Source organism: Coregonus lavaretus, assembly GCF_964263955.1.
Source record: "Coregonus lavaretus genome assembly, contig: HAP1_SCAFFOLD_680, whole genome shotgun sequence".
Taxonomy (NCBI): domain Eukaryota; kingdom Metazoa; phylum Chordata; class Actinopteri; order Salmoniformes; family Salmonidae; genus Coregonus; species Coregonus lavaretus.
Genome location: NW_028164815.1, coordinates 199,448 through 222,266, shown reverse-complemented (window position 1 = coordinate 222,266; position 22,819 = coordinate 199,448). Strand labels below are relative to the sequence as shown.

General features: G+C 46.2%; 1 protein-coding gene across 1 annotated transcript; it reads left to right on the top strand.

Annotated features, from left to right (window-relative positions):
* Positions 1 to 4,071: 4,071 nt before the first annotated feature.
* Positions 4,072 to 21,667, top strand: LOC311116592 (uncharacterized protein; the record flags this gene model as incomplete). The annotated part of the gene is made up of 6 exons (XM_084191662.1): positions 4,072 to 4,893; positions 5,116 to 5,869; positions 8,026 to 8,096; positions 9,864 to 10,067; positions 10,141 to 10,301; positions 21,542 to 21,667. Exons 1-6 carry the CDS (start codon positions 4,818 to 4,820, stop codon positions 21,665 to 21,667), a joined length of 1,392 nt encoding a protein of 463 aa, XP_084047788.1. The 5' UTR covers positions 4,072 to 4,817.
* Between the last annotated feature and the right edge of the window lie 1,152 nt (positions 21,668 to 22,819).

Genomic DNA, 22,819 nt, shown 5'->3' with positions numbered 1-22,819 from the left:
ATGCACTAAATTACATTGTATTTTAGTGCTCTGTTGAGCCATGGAAGATTCTCAAATCCATAAGACGTGTTATGCTGGGGATTTTAGTGTGGGTAGAGGGAGGGGTGTCCTTCCATTTACACCAATTGTACAGTCAGCTCCTGGGAGTAGAGCGTTTGCTAGTCCTGAGTTTGCAAGCACTGGGAGGGGTAGGCTGTTTGTTCCACCTGACCAGGGTATCCCACCTCTGTCTTTTGATGTACCATCATCCACAGTGCTCGGTGATAATGGGACGCCTCCGAGTCAGCTTAGTGACCTTATTAAGCAGATTGGTTCAGAGATAGGAGAATCTATCAGAGCGAGTTTACTGCAGCCTGGGGTTTCAAGTCTTTCTCCTGCCCGTCCCCCTCACCAACCCCAGCAGTTTCCCCTGCCTGAGCAGTGTGGGTCAACCTTTATTGATGCGTCCAAGCTGAATCTGGTTGTGAGGTCAGATGTTAGTGCTCCACCTCTTTTTAGGGGTGATGGCTCAGATAAGTACTCTGTCCTGGAGTGGGAGGAGTTAATGGAAGTCTACCTAGAGAAGAGGGGTTACACTGGGTCTGGGAATGTTGGGGAGGTGATGTCTAGGCTCATGGGGAGGGCACGGGATGTGACCAAAGTCTGGAAGCGTAACAACCTTGTTGTCACAGACGTTAAGGCGGTGTTCAGTGTTTTCAAGCAACACTTTGGGGATACTGTCTGCTCAGGTATGCCATTAGCTGATTTCTATTCAATCAAACCATATGCTAATGAGGGTCCAATAGATTTCTGGATTAGGCTTAACAAAGCTGCAGAGGCAGCCGAACAGTACCTTGTGAGTGAGGGCAGGACCTTACCCAATCAGTGCTCAGAGTTGGCAGTCATGTTTGTATGCAACTGTCCTGATAAAGAGTTGGCCCAAGTGTTCAAGAGCAAACCCATTGGTGACTGGACAGCCAGTGAGGTACAGGATCGGTTGGATGAACTGTTAAGGGAACGTAAAGCATGTAGAACACAACTTCCACAGCAGGTGGCTGCCGTTTTTGACTGCCCTCAGGAGGGTCCTGTGAAAAGACCTAATGTGTCATCTTTTTCTCAATGTGGCCGTGAACCAGACCAGGCACCATCTGTATCTGAGGGTGGGACATTAAAGAACGTTTTGACTTTGTTAGAGAAGGCTCTGGTCAGCAATACTCAGCAATACTCAGTCTGTGAGTGGCGCAGTGGTCTAAGGCACTGCATCGCAGTGCTAGCTGTGCCACTAGAGATCCTGGTTCAAATCCAGGCTCTGTCGTAGCCGGCCGCGACCGGGAGACCCATGGGCTACAGTTCCGAATGTTTTGTTTCAAGTAAATCTTGAATTTTATGGAGAAAAGTAGACTGTCTACACTGAGAAAAGTACCTGAGAAAAAAGCTCCACATCAGTCAGAGCGCTGTCTGCCAGTTCCTGAATCTCATCAGTGCAAAGTGCAATTGAAGCACAAAAATAGTCTGATGCAGAAATGACAATAAGAACCATTTTAGATCTGCATTTAGAGATTTCTTACACGTTTTATATTTGTTCCTTTCGTGAAAAAGTGGTCCTCTGTAGCTCAGTTGGTAGAGCACGGTGCTTGTAACGGGTTCGATCCCCAGGACCACCCATACACCATTTTTTTTTTTTATAATGTACGCACGCATGACTGTAAGTCACTTTGGATAAAAGCGTCTGCTAAATGGCATATTATATTATAGAAATGAGGAATTCTGCGTTAACTAGCAAGTTAAACTTAGGGGTCACGTTATCTTAGTACGTTTCTGAATTAATAAGGTGACGGTGCATCTTATTGTGTAAGCTTTCTGCCGTATTTGAGAGGTCAAAGCCCTTTGGATGAGTTCTCTGTACAGCTGCCAACATTTTTAATTTCCTTGCATTTTCTCTCCTCTGTTCTCGGGCCAGTCTGCTCCTCCCCCAGTCTGCTCCTCCCCCAGTCTGCTCCTCCCCCAGTCTGCGCCTCCCCCAGTCTGCGCCTCCCCCAGTCTGCTCCTCCCCCAGTCTGCTCCTCCCCCAGTCTGCTCCTCCCCCAGTCTGCTCCTCCCCCAGTCTGCTCCTCCCCCATCTTCTCTCAGTCAGGCCCGTTGCCCTACCGACTCCAGACACAGCGTGTACACATGCTGCATTTTAATTAATTAATTAATTAATTAATATGCCATTTAGCAGACGCTTTTATCCAAAGCGACTTACAGTCATGCGTGCGTACATTTTTGTGTATGGGTGGTCCCGGGGATCGAACCCACTACCTTGGCGTTACAAGCGCCGTGCTCTACCAGCTGAGCTACAGAGGACATCAGAGCAGACAAGCATCAAAACCTTTTCATTCTCTTGTAAATGACCAAACTCACCATAAATGACATACAGTCCTGAACTAAAACATAAACGCAACATGTAAAGTGTTGGTCCCATGTTTCATGAGCTGAAATAAAAGATCCCAGAAATCTTTCATATGCACAAAAAGTATATTTTCTCAAATGTTGTGCGCACATTTTGACATCCCTTTTAGTGAGCATTTCTCCTTTGCCCAGATAATCCATCCACCTGACAGGTGTGGCATATCATGAAGCTGATTAAACAGCATGATCATTACACAGGTGCACCTTGTGCTGGGGACAATTAAAGGGCACTCTAAAATGTGCAGTTTTGTCACACAACACAATGCCACATGTCTCAAGTTTTGAGGGAGTGTGCAATTGGCATGCTGACTGCAGGAATGTCCACCAGAACTTTTGCCAGAATATTTAATGTTCATTTCATTACCATAAGCCACCTCCAACATTGTTTTAGAGATTTTGGCAGTACGTCCAACCGGCCAGTCTAGGACCTCCACATCCGGCTTCTTCACCTGCGGGATCGTCTGAGACCAGCCACCAGGACAGCTGATTAAACTGGGTTTGCACAACCGAATAATTTCTGCACAAACTGTCAGAAATTGTCTCAGGGAAGCTCATCTGCGTGCTCGTCGTCCTCACCAGGGTCTTGACCTGACTTCAGTGGGCAAATGCTCACCTTCAATGGCCACTGGCACACTGGTGAAGTGTGCTCTTCAGCGATGAATCATGGTTTCAACTGAAACGGGCAGACGGTGTGTATGGCATCTGACATAGAGGGACCAGGTGAATCCAGGTGAAAGCTATGATCTCTTATTGATGTCACTTGTTAAATCCACTTCAGTCAGTGTAGATGAAGGAGAGGAGACCGGAGTCATGCCAGGCGCACCAGTTTGTGTCAAGAACTGCAACGCTGCTGGGTTTTTCATGCTCAGTAGTTTCCTGTGTGTATCAATAATGGTCCACCCCCCAAAGGACATCCAGACAACTTGACACAACTGTGGGAAGCATTGGAGTCAACATGGGCCAGCATCTCTGTGGAACGCTTTCGACACCTTGTAGAGTCCGTGCTCCGATGAATTGAGGCTGTTCTGAGGGCAAAAGGGGGTGCAACTCAATATTAGGAAGGTGTTCTTAATGTTTTGTACTGTCAGTTTATATTTTATGTGTGACCAAAAGAACACTGCATGGCTAAATGCATATAATTGCAGCAAATTAGCTTTAAAACCGCAACATTTTCTCTTTGCTACAGGGCAGAATACAGGGAGCTCAAAGTATTGGGACAGTGACAATTATTTTGTTGTCTTGGCTCTGTACTCCAGCACTTTGGATTTGAAATGATACAATGACTGAGGTTAAAGTACAGACTGTCAGCTTTAATTTGAGGGTATTTTCATCCATATCGGGTTTAGACCGTTTAGAAATTACTGCCCTTTTTACGTTGTCCCCCCATTTTATGGTAAATCATTGTCATTTTGGAGACACTTCTTTTGTAAATCAGAAGAGAATATGTTTTGAAACACTACTACATTAATGTGGATACTACCATGATTACGGATAGTCCTGAATGAATCATGAATAATGATGAGTGAGAAAGTTAGACGCACAAATATCCCACCAAGACATGCTAACCTCTCACCATTACAATAACAGGGGAGTTTAGCATTTTTGGGGTATGATATTTGTGCGTCTAACTTTCTCACTCATAAGCCCTAGGAAAGGGTTAGAGGTCAGAGGCTGTGGTCAATGCTGTGTTTCTGGTCAGCCCTAGGAAAGGGTTAGAGGCTAGGGTTATAGGTCAGAGGGTTAAAGCCCTGTTTCTGTTCAGTCCTAGGAAAGCCCTGGCGTCTCCAGTGAGAGAACCTCCTCTCACCGAGCTGGAGGATGACTTCCTGATCCTGGAGGATTATGAGCCTCCCTGGTTCTCCCTTCGCTGGAAGTTTGACCCCATCAGGACCACAGCCAAACCACGACCAAAGCAGCAGAACCAATCACACAGTAGTGACAATGCCTCAGCAGACATACTCACCAAGGCTACAGCCAATCAGAGATCAGGAGGGACAGACAGACCTCGGACAACTAAAGAGAAGAAGGGAAAGAATCCTACAACCAGGAAGGAGAGGGACTCTAGTCCCCAGGGGGTAGGACCTTAGGGTGATGGGCCTGTTAATCATGTTGACCTCGAGGCAGACCACATAGAACAAGACAAGAAGAAAGTCAACAACCTGTTATCTGAACCAACGACAGCAGGTGACCTGGAACAAGAGGCACCAGGAGGAGGGGCCAAGCCTAAACCTAGCCACACCAAAACAGAAAAGAAAGTTCCCAGAATCTCTAAATCCAAAGCTGGTATCCAAGGTGACAAGGTGAACCCCAAGACGAGCCGAGGACGAGGCCGGCAGTCTGGGAAGACCAGGAGACTGTCAGGTCGAGCTGGGGAGGAGCCCGTCACCATGGAGGAGGAGAGTGAAGCGGCTGCAGACCAATCATCAGCTGAAGACCAGGCGGCAGACCAGGATGTTTCTCCAGGTAATATCCCCTGACAGCTGACATCACACATCATGATGGTTTTTCTGACTACAACGTTCATCACAAGTTCAAGTTGTATCATGCCATTTGTAGGTATAGGAATATGTTTTGTAAGAGCTCTCAACAAATAAAAAAATATATAAAAAACATTCACAAAACAATCAATGGGAAAAAATGTAGTTTACATAAAAGGCTAGATGTAATGTTGTCTTTCCTCCACAGTTCTACAGTTGGCACCAACAGGACAGAGACGAGTCATCTCTAAGGTTCCAGCCAATTGTAAGGCCCAGGAGGTCTGCCCCGCCCCTACTGGTGAGGCTGACTCCTCCCAGTTAGCAGGGAAGAGGAAGAGGACCGAGCCTGGTCCCTGGTGGCTCATCAGTCCTGTCAACACACAGCTCACAGAGACAGACAACAAGTCCAAACAGAATAACAAGACAACTACATCTAAACCAGCAAGACATTCCTCTGTGGAGTCAGGGCAGGAGGACGGGCCATCAAAACGCAAGGTGGTGAGAAGTAAGTCCAAGCCCAGACCAGTCCGGACCAGGCCTGCTAAGTCCCTGCGACCTCCTCAGAACGGCAACACAGCCTCCTCACCTCGACCTGGAGCAGTTCAGACCCTGGTGAAGAGGAAGGACCTCTCCACTCCCAAGACGGTCAAGCGCTCTCTGGCCACCTTTGGCGCCATCTTCTCCTCGGGCAGAGAAGCGCTCCCGGTGGCCACTGTCAGAAGCACGTTGCAGACTTCAGGGAGGAAAGCCCTATTCCCTGAAGAGCAGTCAGCCCAGAGTCCCAGCGTCAGCCTCAGCACTGGTCCAGCTAAGGACCCCTCCCAGGACCCAGCCAGTGACAGGAGCTCCAGCCTTGTGGATCTGAGTGCCAATACTGTCTACATAGAGCCTGTTGGAAAGCTGGGGAAAAAGACCAGACGCCAAGACTTCTCCCAAAGCAACAACCGACTCTCAGACAACACGTAAGTACACTCCTAAACACTGTTACTTCTGACTGTTGCTTCTCAACACTTACTTCTGTTTGTTGCTTCTCAACACCTTTACTTCTAAATGTTCCTTCTAAACACTGTTACTTCTGACTGTTGCTTCTCTTTTCAACACTGTTACTTCTGACTAGGCGATATATCAAATGAATTTGATTAATTAGAATGTGAGTTTTTGAGCGATATTCCAAATGCCTGTATCGCATGAATCATGGTTTAGTTTTTAGTTTTTATCAGCTTTTTCTCATTGTTTTTTTTCTGGTCTCTTTTGCTCAGAGATCTATATACTGACGAGATGCACGTCTCCTCCCTAACAATGGGAGTCGTCAGCCCAGAGGTGGGAAGGCAGGCAAAAAGAATAGGTCCAAAATAAGCCCATATAAACACATTACCCTTATTTTTGGACAGATTCTAGCGCTTCGCCTCTTCCTCTATAGTTTACACACCAAGCCCCTCCCCCTGCCTCTCACGCCAACAAAGTTGTGATATCACATCTTCCTCTCTGACGAGCGGTTTCAACTCGCTATTTGCATTTTGAGGTTTGGTCCAACAGAATCGGTCATATGGACACAAACACATTGAGACATTTTACTATAATAGAGAAGTTACGTTTTTTAACGATACGCTTTTTATGTCTCAACTCCTCAAATTGCGCACAGAGCAGACACTACTAAAACCAGAGTATCAATGAACATTGATTCTGGAAAATTAATGCTCAGTTTGTCGCGCGCGGCATTGTGGTACCACGTACCGTTAGCAGCATTTTAGCCAAAGACTGTTATCCTAGCTGTCTAGTCTGTTTATAAATGTGCATAAGCATAAAACAATTATATAAGGAATTGGCAACTCGTTCTCATTCTGAGAAATAAGGTAGGCCACTTGATTTCAACATCTGAACAAAGTGGACAGGCTAGCATGCTGTTCAAACAGTTGGAGACAGACAGAAGGGTGTGGTCATAACAATTCAACTGTTGAACCTTGTTAGCAAGCAAATACATCCAGGTAAAGATTAGCTGGCTATTCACTAGCACGTGGGCTTGAGAGATTGTTCTATAGCCTCTAATGCCTGCTACAAGAAGTTAGTCATTATTAGTGAATGTGTTTATTCATGGTTCAAGTTACATTTGTAACAAAAAAGGGCATTTTCATAAACTGACTTGAAAGACAGAAAGCGGCCAGGTCCTAATCCAGGCACTTGTCATCTCCCGTCTGGATTACTGCAACTCGCTGTTGGCTGGGCTCCCTGCCTGTGCCATTAAACCCCTACAACTTATCCAGAACGCTGCAGCCCGTCTGGTGTTCGACCTTCCCATGTTCTCTCACGTCACCCCGCTCCTCCGCACACTCCACTGGCTTCCAGTTGAGGCTCGCATCTACTACAAGACCCTGGTGCTTGCCTATGGAGCTGTGAGGGGAACGGCACCTCCTTACATTCAGGCTCTGATCAGTCCCTACACCCAAACGAGGGCACTACGTTCATCCACCTCTGGCCTGCTAGCTCCCCTACCTCTACGGAAGCATAGTTCCCGGTCAGCCCAGTCAAAACTGTTCGCTGCTCTGGCACCCCAATGGTGGAACAAGCTCCCTCACGACGCCAGGACAGCGGAGTCACTCACCACCTTCCAGAGACACTTGAAACCCCACCTCTTTAATGAATACCTGGGATAGTATAAAGAAATCTTTCTTACAGACAAGTTTTACACGCTTCAGCAGTCGGCGGTCCCGTTCTGTGAGCTTGTGTGGCCTACCACTTCATGGCTGAGCTGTTGTTGCTCCTAGACCTCTTCACAATAACAGCACTGACAGTTGACCGGGGCAGCTCTAGCAGGGCGAACGGACTTGTTGGAAAGGTGTCATCCTATGACGGTGCCACGTTGAAAGTCGCTGAGCTCTTCATTAAGGACATTCTACTGCCAATGTTTGTCTATGGAGATTGCATGGCTGTGTGCTCGATTTAATACACCTGTCAACAACGGGTGAGGCTGAAATAGCAGAATCCACTAATTTGAAGTGGTTTCCACATACTGCTGTATATATATATAGGGTATTTCTTACTGTTGCTTCTCTTCTAAACAACGTTATGAGTGACTGTTGTCCAACGTGATGTCAGGAGATCCATTCCTTTTTGTCAACAGGTTAGAAAGTTTCGAAAGCGGACCGTCTTCCATGATTGAACTGGAGGATTGTGAAGAGCATGAGGACATCTGTAAGTGCAGAGCATTGTGCCTTACTGCTTCCTGTTTGCTTACTGCTTCCTGTTTGCTTTGACTTTTTTAATTAGATTGTTTTCATTTAAAGTGTGTTGGGATTTTAAATGCACTTTAAATAAAGTTTGATTTAATTTAACACATTTAAACTACAGTGCCTTCAGAAAGTATTCAAACCTCTTGACTTATTTTGTTGAGTTAAAAATGGATCCAAATTAAATCTCCCCCATCTACACACAGTACCCCGTAATGACAAAGGGAAAACATGTTTTTAGAAATGGTTGCTAATTTATTGACAATGAAATACTGAAATGTCTAATTCACATAAGTATTCACACCTCTGAGTCAATACTTTGTAGAAGTACCTTTTGGCAGCGATTACAGCTGTGAGTCTTTCTGGGTAAGTCTCTAAGAGCATTCCACACCTGGATTGTACAACGTTTGCCCATTATTCTTTTCAAAATTCTTCAAGCTCTGTCAAGTTAGTTGTTGATCATTGCTAGACAGCCATTTTCAGGTCTTGCCATAGATTTAAGTAGATTTAAGTCAAAACTGTAACTAGGCCACTCAGGAACATTCACTGTCTTCTTGGTAAGCAACTCCAGTGTAGATTTGGCCTTGTGTTTTAGGTTATTGTCCTGTTGAAAGGTGAATTCACCTCCCAGTGTCTGGTGGAAAGCAGACTGAACCAGGTTTTCCTCTAGTTAATTACTTTACCAAATGTTTTGCAGTTTTACTTTAGTGCCTTATTGCAAACCGGATGCATGTTTTAGAATATTTTTATTCTGTACAGGCTTCCTTCTTTTCTTTTCACACTGTCATTTAGGTTAGTATTGTGGAGTAACTACAATGTTGTTGATCCATCCTCAGTTTTCTCCTATCACAGCCATTAAATAGTATTAAGATGGTCTGGTCCATTAAATAGTATTAAGATGGTCTGGTCTGGTCTGGTCTGGTCAATTAAATAGTATTAAGATGGTCTGGTCTGGTCCATTCAACTCTAACTGTTTTAGTCACCATGGCCTCATGGTGAAATCCCTGACCGGTACAGAGATGAGGTAGTCATTCAAAAATCATGTTAACACTATTATTGCACACAGAGTGAGTCCACACAACTTATGTGACTCGTTAAGCAAATTGTTACTCCTGAACTTATTTAGGCTTGCCATAACAAAGGGGTTGAATACTTATTGACTAAAGACATTTCAGCTTTTCATCTATTTGTAAAAAGAATTTAAACATAATTCCACTTTGACATTATGGGTTATTGTGTGTAGGCCAGTGACAAAAAAAATCTCTATTGAATCCATTTTAAAATCAGGCTGTAACAACTAAATGTGGAAAACGTCAAGGAGTGTGAATACTGTCTGAAGGAGTGTGAATACTGTCTGAAGGAGTGTGAATACTGTCTGAAGGAGTGTGAATACTGTCTGAAGGAGTGTGAATACTGTCTGAAGGAGTGTGAATACTGTCTGAAGGAGTGTGAATACTGTCTGAAGTACTTTCTGAAGGAGTGTGAATACTTTCTGAAGGAGTGTGAATACTTTCTGAAGGAGTGTGAATACTTTCTGAAGGAGTGTGAATACTGTCTGAAGGAGTGTACTAACCCTAACCCTTTCTGAAGGACTGTAGTTAGAAACATTGGACCGATCTGGTTCCAAGATGAATGCAGAGCCAACCCAGAAACGTTACAATCCTTTATTTATATAATACTATCTTGTTATACCTCTGACCTCTGACCTCTAACCCTGACCTCTCCATGACAGGGCTCCCGTCATCCAGAGTGACGCCCCATCTGTCTATCCATCCGTCTGTCCATCCGTCTGTCCCTCCTGGTATCGTGCTGTCAGATCCTGAGGCTGTGACTGTGGCTGTTTGTGCTCCTCCTCTTAGAGCCATCACACTGCAGCTGGAGGACAAGGCCAACCTCGCCGACTGGCTGGCTCTGCTCTGGCCTGCCACCGGGAAACGTACGTACAAACAGACAGAGATGGGGCAATAGGTCAACAATAGTGTAATGTTGTGTTGTGTTGTTGTCGTCAGAGGGAGGCCAGATCAGCCCAGATCATTTCCAGTGGTTCTCGTACCGAGACAGAGCTCTGGGTTACAAGATGGACCTGCTGGCTGAAGCCTTCTCTAATGGAAAGATCCTGCTGGGCTCCTACATGAAGAAACCTCTGCTGGTGGACCACAGCGCTACCACTGTGAGTAACCTTTAACCCCTAACCCTCTGCTGGTGGACCACAGCGCTACCACTGTGAGTAACCTTTAACCCCTAACCCTCTGCTGGTGGACCACAGCGCTACCACTGTGAGTAACCTTTAACCCCTAACCCTCTGCTGGTGGACCACAGCGCTACCACTGTGAGTAACCCTGACCCCTAACCTTTAGGTGCGCTACATGACCAAAAGTATGTGGACACCTGCTCGTCTAACATCTTATTCCTAAATCATGGGCATTAATATGGAGTTGGTCCCCCCTTTGCTGCTATAACAGCCTCCACTCTTCTGGGAAGGCTTTCCACTAGATGTTGGAACATTGCTGCGGGGATTTGCTTCCATTCAGCCACAAGAGCATTAGTGAGGTCGGGCACTGATGTTGGGCGATTAGGCCTGGCTTGCAGTCGGTGTTCCAATTCATCCCAAAGGTGTTCGATGGGGTTGAGGTCAGGGCTCTGTGCAGGCCAGTCAAGTTCTTCTACACCGATCTCGACAAACCTTTTCTGTATGGACCTCGCTTTGTGCACAGGGGCATTGTGATGCAGAAACAGGAAAGGGCCTTCCCCAAACTGATGCCACAAAGTTGGAAGCACAGAATCGTCTAGAATGTCATTGTATGCTGTAGCGTTAAGATTTCCCTTCACTGGAACTAAGGGGCCTAGCCTGAACCATGAAAAACAGCCCCAGACCATTATTCCTCCTCCACCAAACTTTACAGTTGGCACTATAGCGTTCTCTTGGCGTCCGCCAAACCCAGATTTGTCCGTCGGACAACCAGATGGTGAAATGTGATTCATCACTCCACAGAACGCGTTTCCACTGCTTCAGAGTCCAATGGTGGCGAGCTTTACACCACTCCAGCTGGCGCTTGGCATTGCGAATGGTGACCTTAGGCTTGTGTGCGGCTGCTCGGCCATGGAAACCCATTTCATGAAGACTCCCGACGAACAGTTCTTGTTCTGACGTTGCTTCCGGAGGCAGTTTGGAACTCGGTAGTGAGTGTTGCAACCGAGGACAGACCATTTTTACGCGCTATGTGCTTCAGCACTCGTGTTCCCGTTCTGTGAGCTTGTGTGGCCTACCACCTTGCGGCTGAGCCGTTGTTGCTCCTAGACGTTTCCACTTCATAATAACAGCGCTTACAGTTGACCGGGGCAGCTCTAGCAGGGCAGAAATTTGACGAACTGACTTGTTGTTAAGGTGGCATCCTATGACGTTGCCACGTTGAAAGTCGCTGAGCTCTTCAGTAAGGCCATTCTACTGCCAATGTTTGTCTATGGAGATTGTGTGGCTGTGTGCTCGATTTTATACACCTGTCAGCAACAGGTGTGGCTGAAATGGCCGAATCCACTAATTTGAAGGGGTGTCAACATACACTATATATACAAAAGTATCTATCTGTACCCATTTCTGATGAGTGTGTCCACATACTGCTGTATATACAGTGGGGAAAAAAAGTATTTAGTCAGCCACCAATTGTGCAGGTTCTCCCACTTAAAAAGATGAGAGAGGCCTGTCATTTTCATCATAGGTACACATCAACTATGACAGACAAATTGAGAGAAAAAAAATCCTGAAAATCACATTGTAGGATTTTTAATGAATTTATTTGCAAATTATGGTGGAAAATAAGTATTTGGTCACCTACAAACAAGCAAGATTTCTGGCTCTCACAGACCTGTAACTTCTTCTTTAAGAGGCTCCTCTGTCCTCCACTCGTTACCTGTATTAATGGCAGATGTTTGAACTTGTTATCAGTATAAACCTCAAACAGTCACACTCCAAACTCCACTATGGCCAAGACCAAAGAGCTGTCAAAGGACACCAGAAACAAAATTGTAGACCTGCACCAGGCTGGGAAGACTGAATCTGCAATAGGTAAGCAGCTTGGTTTGAAGAAATCAACTGTGGGAGCAATTATTAGGAAATGGAAGACATTTTTATTTATTTAACCTTTATTTAACCAGGAAGGGCTCATTCAGATTTAAAATCTCTTTTTCAAGAGCGTCCTGGCCAAGATAGGCAGCACCAAGTCATTACAAAAAATTACAGACATACAACATGAAAAACTACAAGTAATCTAGTAAAAACCATTCATGAATTCACAAGAGTATAACAATATCAAAAACAGCAAATTAAAAACATTGACAGGTCAGGGAATCAGCCTCAAAATCCTTCATCAGAGATTTAAAAACCCCAATCGGGACAAGTTCTTCCAGTTTAAAATTATTTTGTAAGGTGTTCCAAGACGATGGCGCAAAGTACATAATAGACCTTTTACCAAATTCAGTTCGGACATTTGGAACAGTTAGCAGGATAAAGTCCAGTGAACGAAGAGAGTACCCACCACATTTCTGAACAATAAAAATGCCCAAATAAAAAGGTAGTAAACCCAAAATGGCTTTGTAAATAAAAGTATACCAGTGACTGAGCCTACGAGTGACTAGAGAAGGCCAGCCCACCCTGGTATACAAAGTACAGTGGTGCGTAAGGGTTTTGCAGTTTAAAATAAATCTCAAAGTACCATGATAGTGTCAATTGATCTCAAACACTGAGCGGAAGCATTCATATATAAAATATCCCCATAGTCTAGTAAAGGCATAAATGTAGCTGATACTAGCCTCCTTCTGGCTTCAAAAGAAAAACAGGCCTTATTCCTAAAATAAAATCCCAATTTCAGCTTCAATTTTTTTAAGTTGTTGAATATGCAATTTAAAAGAGAGGCCGTCATCAATTAGAATTCCAAGATATTTATATGAGGTTACAACCTCAATCTCCTTGCCCTGACAGGTAGTAACAGGTGAAAGGTTCAGAGGTCTATTTCTTGCATTAGACAACACCATTACAAGACCACTGATAATCTCCCTCGATCTGGGGCTCCACGCAAGATCTCACCCCGTGGGGTCAAAATGATCACAAGAACGGTGAGCAAAAATCCCAGAACCACACGGGGGGACCTAGTGAATGACCTGCAGAGAGCTGGGACCAAAGTAACAAAGCCTACCATCAGTAACACACTACGCCGCCAGGGACTCATCCTGCAGTGCTAGACGTGTCCCCCTGCTTAAGCCAGTACATGTCCAGGCCCGTCTGAAGTTTGCTAGAGTGCATTTGGATGATCCAGAAGAGGATTGGGAGAATGTCATATAGTCAGATGAAACCAAAATATAACTTTTTGGTAAAAACTCAACTCGTCGTGTTTGGAGGACAAAGAATGCTGAGTTGCATCCAAAGAACACCATACCTACTGTGAAGCATGGGGTTGGAAACATCATGCTTTGGGGCTGTTTTTCTGCAAAGGGACCAGGACGACTGATCCGTGTAAAGGAAAGAATGAATGGGGCCATGTATCGTGAGATTTTGACTGAAAACCTCCTTCCATCAGCAAGGGCATTGAAGAAGAAACGTGGCTGGGACTTTCAGCATGACAATGATCCCAAACACACCGCCCGGGCAACGAAGGAGTGGCTTCGTAAGAAGCATTTCAAGGTCCTGCAGTCTCCAGATCTCAACCCCATAGAAAATCTTTGGAGGGAGTTGAAAGTCCGTGTTGCCCAGCGACAGCCCCAAAACATCACTGCTCTAGAGGAGATCTGCATGGAGGAATGGGCCAAAATACCAGCAACAGTGTGTGAAAACCTTGTGAAGACTTACAGAAAACGTTTGACCTGTGTCATTGCCAACAAAGGGTATATAACAAAGTATTGAGAAACTTTTGTTATTGACCAAATACTTATTTTCCACCATAATTTGCAAATAAATTCATAAAAAATCCTACAATGTGATTTTCTGGATTTTTTTCCCTCATTTTGTCTGTCATAGTTGACGTGTACCTATGATGAAAATTACAGGCCTCTCTCATCTTTTTAAGTGGGATAACTTGCACAATTGGTGGCTGACTAAATACTTTTTTCCCCCACTGTATAGTGTTTATCATATCAGAATGAGAATATCAGTTCAGAGTGATGTCAGATACGTCATATCAGAATGAGTGTAGGGCTGGGCAATATATCGAATGAATGTTTTAGAGCGATGTTCCAAATGCCTATATCACTCCACAGACACCAAGCCCCTCCTCCTTAACACTCCACAGACACCAAGCCCCTCCTCCTTAACACTCCACAGACACCAAGCCCCTCCTCCTTATCACTCCACAGACACCAAGCCCCTCCTCCTTAACGCTCCACAGACACCAAGCCCCTCCTCCTTAACGCTCCACAGACACCAAGCCCCTCCTCCTTAACACTCCACAGACACCAAGCCCCTCCTCCTTAACACTCCACAGACACCAAGCCCCTCCCCCTTAACACTCCACAGACACCAAGCCCCTCCTCCTTAACACTCCACAGACACCAAGCCCCTCCTCTTTAACACTCCACAGACACCAAGCCCCTCCCCCGGCTCGTGTTAATATTTATAAAAAAAATTCTCTCTGCATTGTTGGGAAGGGCCCGTAAGTAAGCATTTCACTGTAAATCTACACTTGTTGTTTACGAAAAATGTAACAAATAAAATTTGATTTGATTTGTTTAAACTCGCTATTTGCATTTGAGGTTTGGTCCAACAGAACCGGTCATATGGACACAGAAACACAGAGACATTATTTTACTGTAATAGAGGAGAAGTTAGCCTTTCTAACTATACCCTTTTTATGTCTCAACTTCCAACATGTAGAACAGAGCAGACCAAAACGAGAGTGTCAATGAACATGTGGTAAAGTAATGCTCAGTACAGCTAGCAGCAATCTAGCCACAGGCTGTCAGCTGTCTAGTCTGTGTGTTATAAATGTGCAATGAGCACAAAAATACGCATTTATATAAGGAATTGCCAACTTGTTGTTATTCTGAGAAATAAGCATCTTATCCAGGTAGGCTACTTGATTTCAATATCTTAAAGTGAACAGGTGTTCAAACAATTGGAGGCGGCCAGGAGGGTGTGTTCATAACAGTTCAACTGTTCTACCGTCTTAGCAAGCAAATAGATCCAAGTTGGCTTGCCTTTAAATATAAAGATTAGCTGGCTAATCACTAACACGTGGGCTTGTGCTTGAGAGATTTGTTTATGAGGCCCGTGTTAATTTTCTATAATGACTGCTACAAGATGTTGGTCATTATTAGTGGATGTGCGTTGTGGATAGTTCTGATTCAATTTGTTACAAAAAGGGAATTTTCATAGACAGACATGAAAGCCAGAATAGTGATTATTGCAAAAAAAGGTTAAACTATTTTGATAAAATAATGTAATTATTAGTGTGGCTGTGGAAGGCTTATATTTAGGTATAATTTTGTGTTTTGACCTTTTTAATTGTGCAACAAAACTTATTCAGAGAACTTTTAAAATGTAGTGATATATCGTGAGTCGCCCAAAGTTTGAAATAGGGATGCACATTTCGGTATATTTTGCTGCTGGCGAACCTACCCTCATTAACCGGACAACAAACTGATTTGCCTAACAGTATGCATGCATACAAGGAACGGAAATGTTTCATTAATTAACCTCTTATGGATCGGACCCTTTTTTTTCAATTTTCACCTAAAATGACATACCCAAATCTAACTGCCTGTAGCTCAGGACCTGAAGCAAGGCTATGCATATTCTTGATACGATTTGAAAGGAAACACTTTGAAGTTTGTAACTGTGAAATTAATGTAGGAGAATATAACACATTAGATCTGGTAAAAGATAATACAAACAAAAAATATGCATTTTTGTGTTTTTTGTTCCATCTTTGAAATGCAAGAGAAAGGCCACAATATAATATTGCAGTTTAGGCGCAATTTAGATTTTGGCCAACAGATGGCAGCAGTGTGTGACGTTTCGGATTGATCCAGTGAAGCATTGCAATACTGGACTATTATGTACTTGGAAATGTAATTGATACATTTCCAAGTACATAACTATAGAGAACATATATATATTTTGTATTACCATATCATTTTTGTAAGTTTACACACTCCCAGGAATGTCATACATGATGGATCATTAGCTTATACACTAACTTTCACACATCTAGATGGCCGGGCGGGGTGGGTGTGGAGCCAGAGACAGCAGGGGTTCAAACTGTAAAACCCAGTTCCTACATTTGAATATAAAAAATGATTTTATCAAACAAAACGATGCTACATTTTATCTTTGGGACCCTTAGGATGACAAATCAGAGCAAGATTACTGAATGTAAGTACATTATTTACCTTCAGAGGTGAATATATCAAACCAGTTGCCGTGATACGTTTTTTGTTGTTGTGCACTCTCCTCAGTATTTTTTCACTGAAATGGCTAATGTAAATTGGACAGTGCAGTTAGATTAACAATAATTTAAGCTTTCTGCCCATATAAGACATGTCTATGTCCTGGAAAGTTTGCTGTTACTTACAACAGTCATGCTAACCACATTAGCGCATGTTAGCTCAACCGTCCCGTATACGGGACACCGATCCCGTAGAGGTTAACAGCTTAATGGAAACATGCAACAATAGCAAGCCTATAGTCTTACAGTTAAAAGGCTATAGCCTATTATTGAACATGCAACTCATGTAATGAAGCAGCTAATAAAATGTAATTTTGCTGCCTCTCTAACCTGGTGGTCCCTGCACGCACGACCCACGTGGAGTTCCAGGTCTCAGGAAGCCTCTAGAACTGCTGTTCTGTGGCCAACAAGGCAGAGTTCATCTCAGTCTATGCTACCCTCCAGTCCCTCGACTTCTTGGCGCTGACGGAAACATGGATTACCACTGAAAACACTGCTACTCCTACTGCTCTCTCCTCGTCTGACCATGTGTTCTCGCATACCCCGAGAGCATCTGGTCAGCGGGGTGGTGGCACAGGAATCCTCATCTCTCCCAAGTGGACATTCTCTATTTTTCCCCTGACTCATCTGTCTATCTCCTCATTTGAATTCCATGCTGTCACAGTCACTAGCCCATTCAAGCTTAACATCCTTGTCATTTATCGCCCTCCAGGTTCCCTTGGAGAGTTCATCAATTAGCTTGACGCCTTGATAAGTTCCTTTCCTGAGGATGGCTCACCCCTCACAGTTCTGGGGGACTTCAACCTCCCTACGTCTACCTTTGACTCATTTCTCTCTGCCGCCTCCTTTCCACTCCTCTCCTCTTTTGACCTCACCCTCTCACCGCCCCCCCCCCTACTCACAAGGCAGGCAATACGCTTGACCTCATCTTTACTAGATGCTGTTCTTCTACTAATCTCACTGCAACTCCCCTCCATGTCTCCGACCACTACTTTGTATCCTTTTCTCTCTCGCTCTCCTCCAACACTACTCACTCTGCCCCTACTCAGATGGTAATGCGCCGTCGCAACCTTCGCTCTCTCTCTCCCCCTCTACTCTCTCCTCTTCCATCCTATCATCTCTTCCCTCTGCCCCATCCTTCTCCCTCCAATTTCCTGATTCTGCCTCCTCAACCCTCCTCTCCTCCCTTTCTGCATCCTTTGACTCTCTATGTCCCCTATCCTCCCGGCCGGCTCGGTCCTCCCCTCCAGCTCCGTGGCTTGATGACTCATTGCGAGCTCACAGAACAGGGCTCCGGGCAGCTGAGTGGAAATGGAGGAAAACTAGACTCCCTGCGGACCTGGCATCTTTTCACTCCCTCCTCTCTACATTTTCTTCATCTGTTTCTGCTGCTAAAGCCACTTTCTACCACTCTAAATTCCAAGCATCTGCCTCTAACCCTAGGAAGCTCTTTGCCACCTTCTCCTCCCTGCTGAATCCTCCTCCTCCTCCCCCTCCCTCCTCCCTCTCTGTGGATGACTTCGTCAACCATTTTGAAAAGAAGGTTGACGACATCCGATCCTCGTTTGTTAAGTCTAATGACACTGCTGGTCCTGCTCACACTGCCCTACCCTATGCTTTGACTTCTTTCTCCCCTCTCTCTCCAGATAAAATCTTGCAACTTGTGACGGCCGGCCGCCCAAAAACCTGCCCGCTTGACCCTATCCCCTCCTCTCTTCTCCAGACCATCTCCGGTGACCTTCTCCCTTACCTCACCTCGCTGATCAACTCATCCTTGACCGCTGGCTATGTCCCTTCCGTCTTCAAGAGAGCGAGAGTTGCACCCCTTCTCAAAAAACCAACACTCGATCCCTCTGATGTCAACAACTACAGACCAGTATCCCTTCTTTCTTTTCTCTCCAAAACTCTTGAGCGTGCCGTCTTTAGCCAACTCTCTTGCTATCTCTCTCAGAATGACCTTCTTGATCCAAACCAGTCAGGTTTCAAGACTGGTCATTCAACTGAGACTGCTCTTCTCTGTGTCACAGAGGCTGTCCGCACTGCTAAAGCTAACTCTCTCTCCTCTGCTCTTATCCTTCTAGACCTATCCGCTGCCTTTGATACTGTGAACCATCAGATCCTCCTCTCCACCCTCTCCGAGCTGGGCATCTCCGGCGCGGCTCACTCTTGGATTGCGTCCTACGTGACCGGTCGCTCCTTCCAAGTGGCGTGGCGAGAATCTGTCTCCGCACCACGTGCTCTCACCACTGGTGTCCCCCAGGGCTCAGTTCTAGGCCCTCTCCTATTCTCGCTATACACCAAGTCACTTGGCTCTGTCATATCCTCACATGGCCTCTCCTATCATTGCTACTCAGACGACACACAACTAATCTTCTCCTTTCCCCCTTCTGATAACCAGGTGGCGAATCGCATCTCTGCATGTCTGGCAGACATATCAGTATGGATGACGGATCACCACCTCAAGCTGAACCTTGGCAAGACGGAGCTGCTCTTCCTCCCGGGGAAGGACTGCCCGTTCCATGATCTCGCCATCACGGTTGACAACTCCGTTGTGTCCTCCTCCCAGAGTGCGAAGAGCCTTGGCGTGACCCTGGACAACACCCTGTCGTTCTCCGCTAATATCAAGGCGGTGACCCGATCTTGTAGGTTCATGCTCTACAACATTCGGAGAGTACGACCCTGCCTTACACAGGAAGCGGCACAGGTCCTAATCCAGGCACTTGTCATCTCCCGTCTGGATTACTGCAACTCGCTGTTGGCTGGGCTCCCTGCCTGTGCCATTAAACCCCTACAACTTATCCAGAACGCTGCAGCCCGTCTGGTGTTCAACCTTCCCAAGTTCTCTCACGTCACCCCGCTCCTCCGCACACTCCACTGGCTTCCAGTTGAAGCTCGCATCTGCTACAAGACCATGGTGCTTGCCTACGGAGCTGTGAGGGGAACGGCACCTCCGTACCTTCAGGCTCTGATCAGTCCCTACACCCAAACGAGGGCACTGCGTTCATCCACCTCTGGCCTGCTGGCCCCCCTACCTCTGCGGAAGCACAGTTCCCGCTCAGCCCAGTCAAAACTGTTCGCTGCTCTGGCACCCCAATGGTGGAACAAGCTCCTTCACAACGCCAGGACAGCGGAGTCACTGACCACCTTCCGGAGACACTTGAAACCCTACCTATTTAAGGAATACCTGGGATAGGATAAAGTAATCCTTCTACCCCTCTTTACCCCCCCCCCCCCCCCAAAAAAAAATAAAAAAACATTGTAAAGTGGTTATCCCACTGGCTATAAGGTGAATGCACCATTTTGTAAGTCGCTTTGGATGAGGGAGGGAGGGAGGGAGGGAGGGAGGGAGGGAGGGAGGGAGGGAGGGATTCCATATTCAATATAGAGGGCTGATATTTTTATTTTTCAGGTTTGGCTTTTTCAGGAGAGGCTTTATTACTGCCACTTTTAGTGAGTTTGGTTCACATCCAGAGGATAGGGAGACATTTATTATGTTCAACATAGGAGGACCAAGCACAGGAAGTAGCTCTTTCAGTAGTTTAGTTGGAATAGGGTCCTGTAGGCAGTTCTGTGCAGACTCAGGACAACAGCGTTTTGCAGAAATACGCATATTAAAGTCCACAATTTGTTTTCTAAGGATCATGATCTTTTCTTGGAAGAAGTTCTTAAATTCATCACTGCTAGGCCGTCCTCCCTTTTTTAAATTTGTTTTTATTCTGCTCAATAAGATTGGATCAGTAGGCTGATCGAATAGCAGGCTGTGATGGATCAGTAGGCTGATCGAATAGCAGGCTGTGATGGATCAGTAGGCTGATCGAACAGCAGGCTGTGATGGATCAGTAGGCTGATCGAATAGCAGGCTGTGATGGATCAGTAGGTTGATCGAACAGCAGGCTGTGATGGATCAGTAGGCTGATCGAACAGCAGGCTGTGATGGATCAGTAGGCTGATCGAATAGCAGGCTGTGATGGATCAGTAGGCTGATCGAATAGCAGGCTGTGATGGATCAGTAGGCTGATCGAATAGCAGGCTGTGATGGATCAGTAGGCTGATCGAATAGCAGGCTGTTGTTCCAGAGTATATAACCTCCTAACCATCTGTGTGGTGTTGTTCCAGGTGTATAACCTCCTAACCATCTGTGTGGTGTTGTTCCAGGTGTATAACCTCCTAACCATCTGTGTGGTGTTGTTCCAGGTGTATAACCTCCTAACCATCTGTGTGGTGTTGTTCCAGGTGTATAACCTCCTAACCATCTGTGTGTTGTTGTTCCAGAGTATATAACCTCCTAACCATCTGTGTGGTGTTGTTCCAGGTGTATAACCTCCTAACCATCTGTGTGTTGTTGTTCCAGGTGTATAACCTCCTAACCATCTGTGTGTTGTTGTTCCAGGTGTATAACCTCCTAACCATCTGTGTGGTGTTGTTCCTTGTGTATAACCTCCTAACCATCTGTGTGGTGTTGTTCCAGGTGTATAACATCCTAACCATCTGTGTGGTGTTGTTCCAGGTGTATAACCTCCTAACCATCTGTGTGGTGTTGTTCCAGGTGTATAACCTCCTAACCATCTGTGTGGTGTTGTTCCAGGTGTATAACCTCCTAACCATCTGTGTGGTGTTGTTCCAGGTGTATAACCTCCTAACCATCTGTGTGGTGTTGTTCCAGGTGTATAACCTCCTAACCATCTGTGTGCTGTTGTTCCAGAGTATATAACCTCCTAACCATCTGTGTGGTGTTGTTCCAGGTGTATAACCTCCTAACCATCTGTGTGCTGTTGTTCCAGGTGTATAACCTCCTAACCATCTGTGTGGTGTTGTTCCAGAGTATATAACCTCCTAACCATCTGTGTGGTGTTGTTCCAGGTGTATAACCTCCTAACCATCTGTGTGGTGTTGTTCCAGGTGTATAACCTCCTAACCATCTGTGTGGTGTTGTTCCAGAGTATATAACCTCCTAACCATCTGTGTGCTGTTGTTCCAGGTGTATAACCTCCTAACCAGCTCAGTGACTGTGACGATCAACGGCAAAGAGAACCATTATAACCCAGGACAGACCTTCATGGTCCCATGTGGTGAGTTAGAACCCAGGACAGGCCATGCCTTCTGACCCCCTCCCTGTGTTGTCCAACAGGCCATGCCTTCTGACCCCCTCCCTGTGTTGTCCAACAGGCCATGCCTTCTGACCCCCTCCCTGTGTTGTCCAACAGGCCATGCCTTCTGACCCCTTCCCTGTGTTGTCCAACAGGCCATGCCTTCTGACCCCCTCCCTGTGTTGTCCAACAGGCCATGCCTTCTGACCCCTTCCCTGTGTTGTCCAACAGGCCATGCCTTCTGACCCCTTCCCTGTGTTGTCCAACAGGCCATGCCTTCTGACCCCTTCCCTGTGTTGTCCAACAGGCCATGCCTTCTGACCCCCTCCCTGTGTTGTCCAACAGGCCATGCCTTCTGACCCCTTCCCTGTGTTGTCCAACAGGCCATGCCTTCTGACCCCTTCCCTGTGTTGTCCAACAGGCCATGCCTTCTGACCCCCTCCCTGTGTTGTCCAACAGGCCATGCCTTCTGACCCCCTCCCTGTGTTGTCCAACAGGCCATGCCTTCTGACCCCCTCCCTGTGTTGTCCAACAGGCCATGCCTTCTGACCCCCTCCCTGTGTTGTCCAACAGGCCATGCCTTCTGACCCCCTCCCTGTGTTGTCCAACAGGCCATGCCTTCTGACCCCCTCCCTGTGTTGTCCAACAGGCCATGCCTTCTGACCCCCTCCCTGTGTTGTCCAACAGGCCATGCCTTCTGACCCCCTCCCTGTGTTGTCCAACAGGCCATGCCTTCTGACCCCCTCCCTGTGTTGTCCAACAGGCCATGCCTTCTGACCCACTCCCTGTGTTGTCCAACAGGCCATGCCTTCTGACCCCCTCCCTGTGTTGTCCAACAGGCCATGCCTTCTGACCCCCTCCCTGTGTTGTCCAACAGGCCATGCCTTCTGACCCCCTCCCTGTGTTGTCCAACAGGCCATGCCTTCTGACCCCCTCCCTGTGTTGTCCAACAGGCCATGCCTTCTGACCCCTTCCCTGTGTTGTCCAACAGGCCATGCCTTCTGACCCCTTCCCTGTGTTGTCCAACAGGCCATGCCTTCTGACCCCCTCCCTGTGTTGTCCAACAGGCCATGCCTTCTGACCCCCTCCCTGTGTTGTCCAACAGGCCATGCCTTCTGACCCCCTCCCTGTGTTGTCCAACAGGCCATGCCTTCTGACCCCCTCCCTGT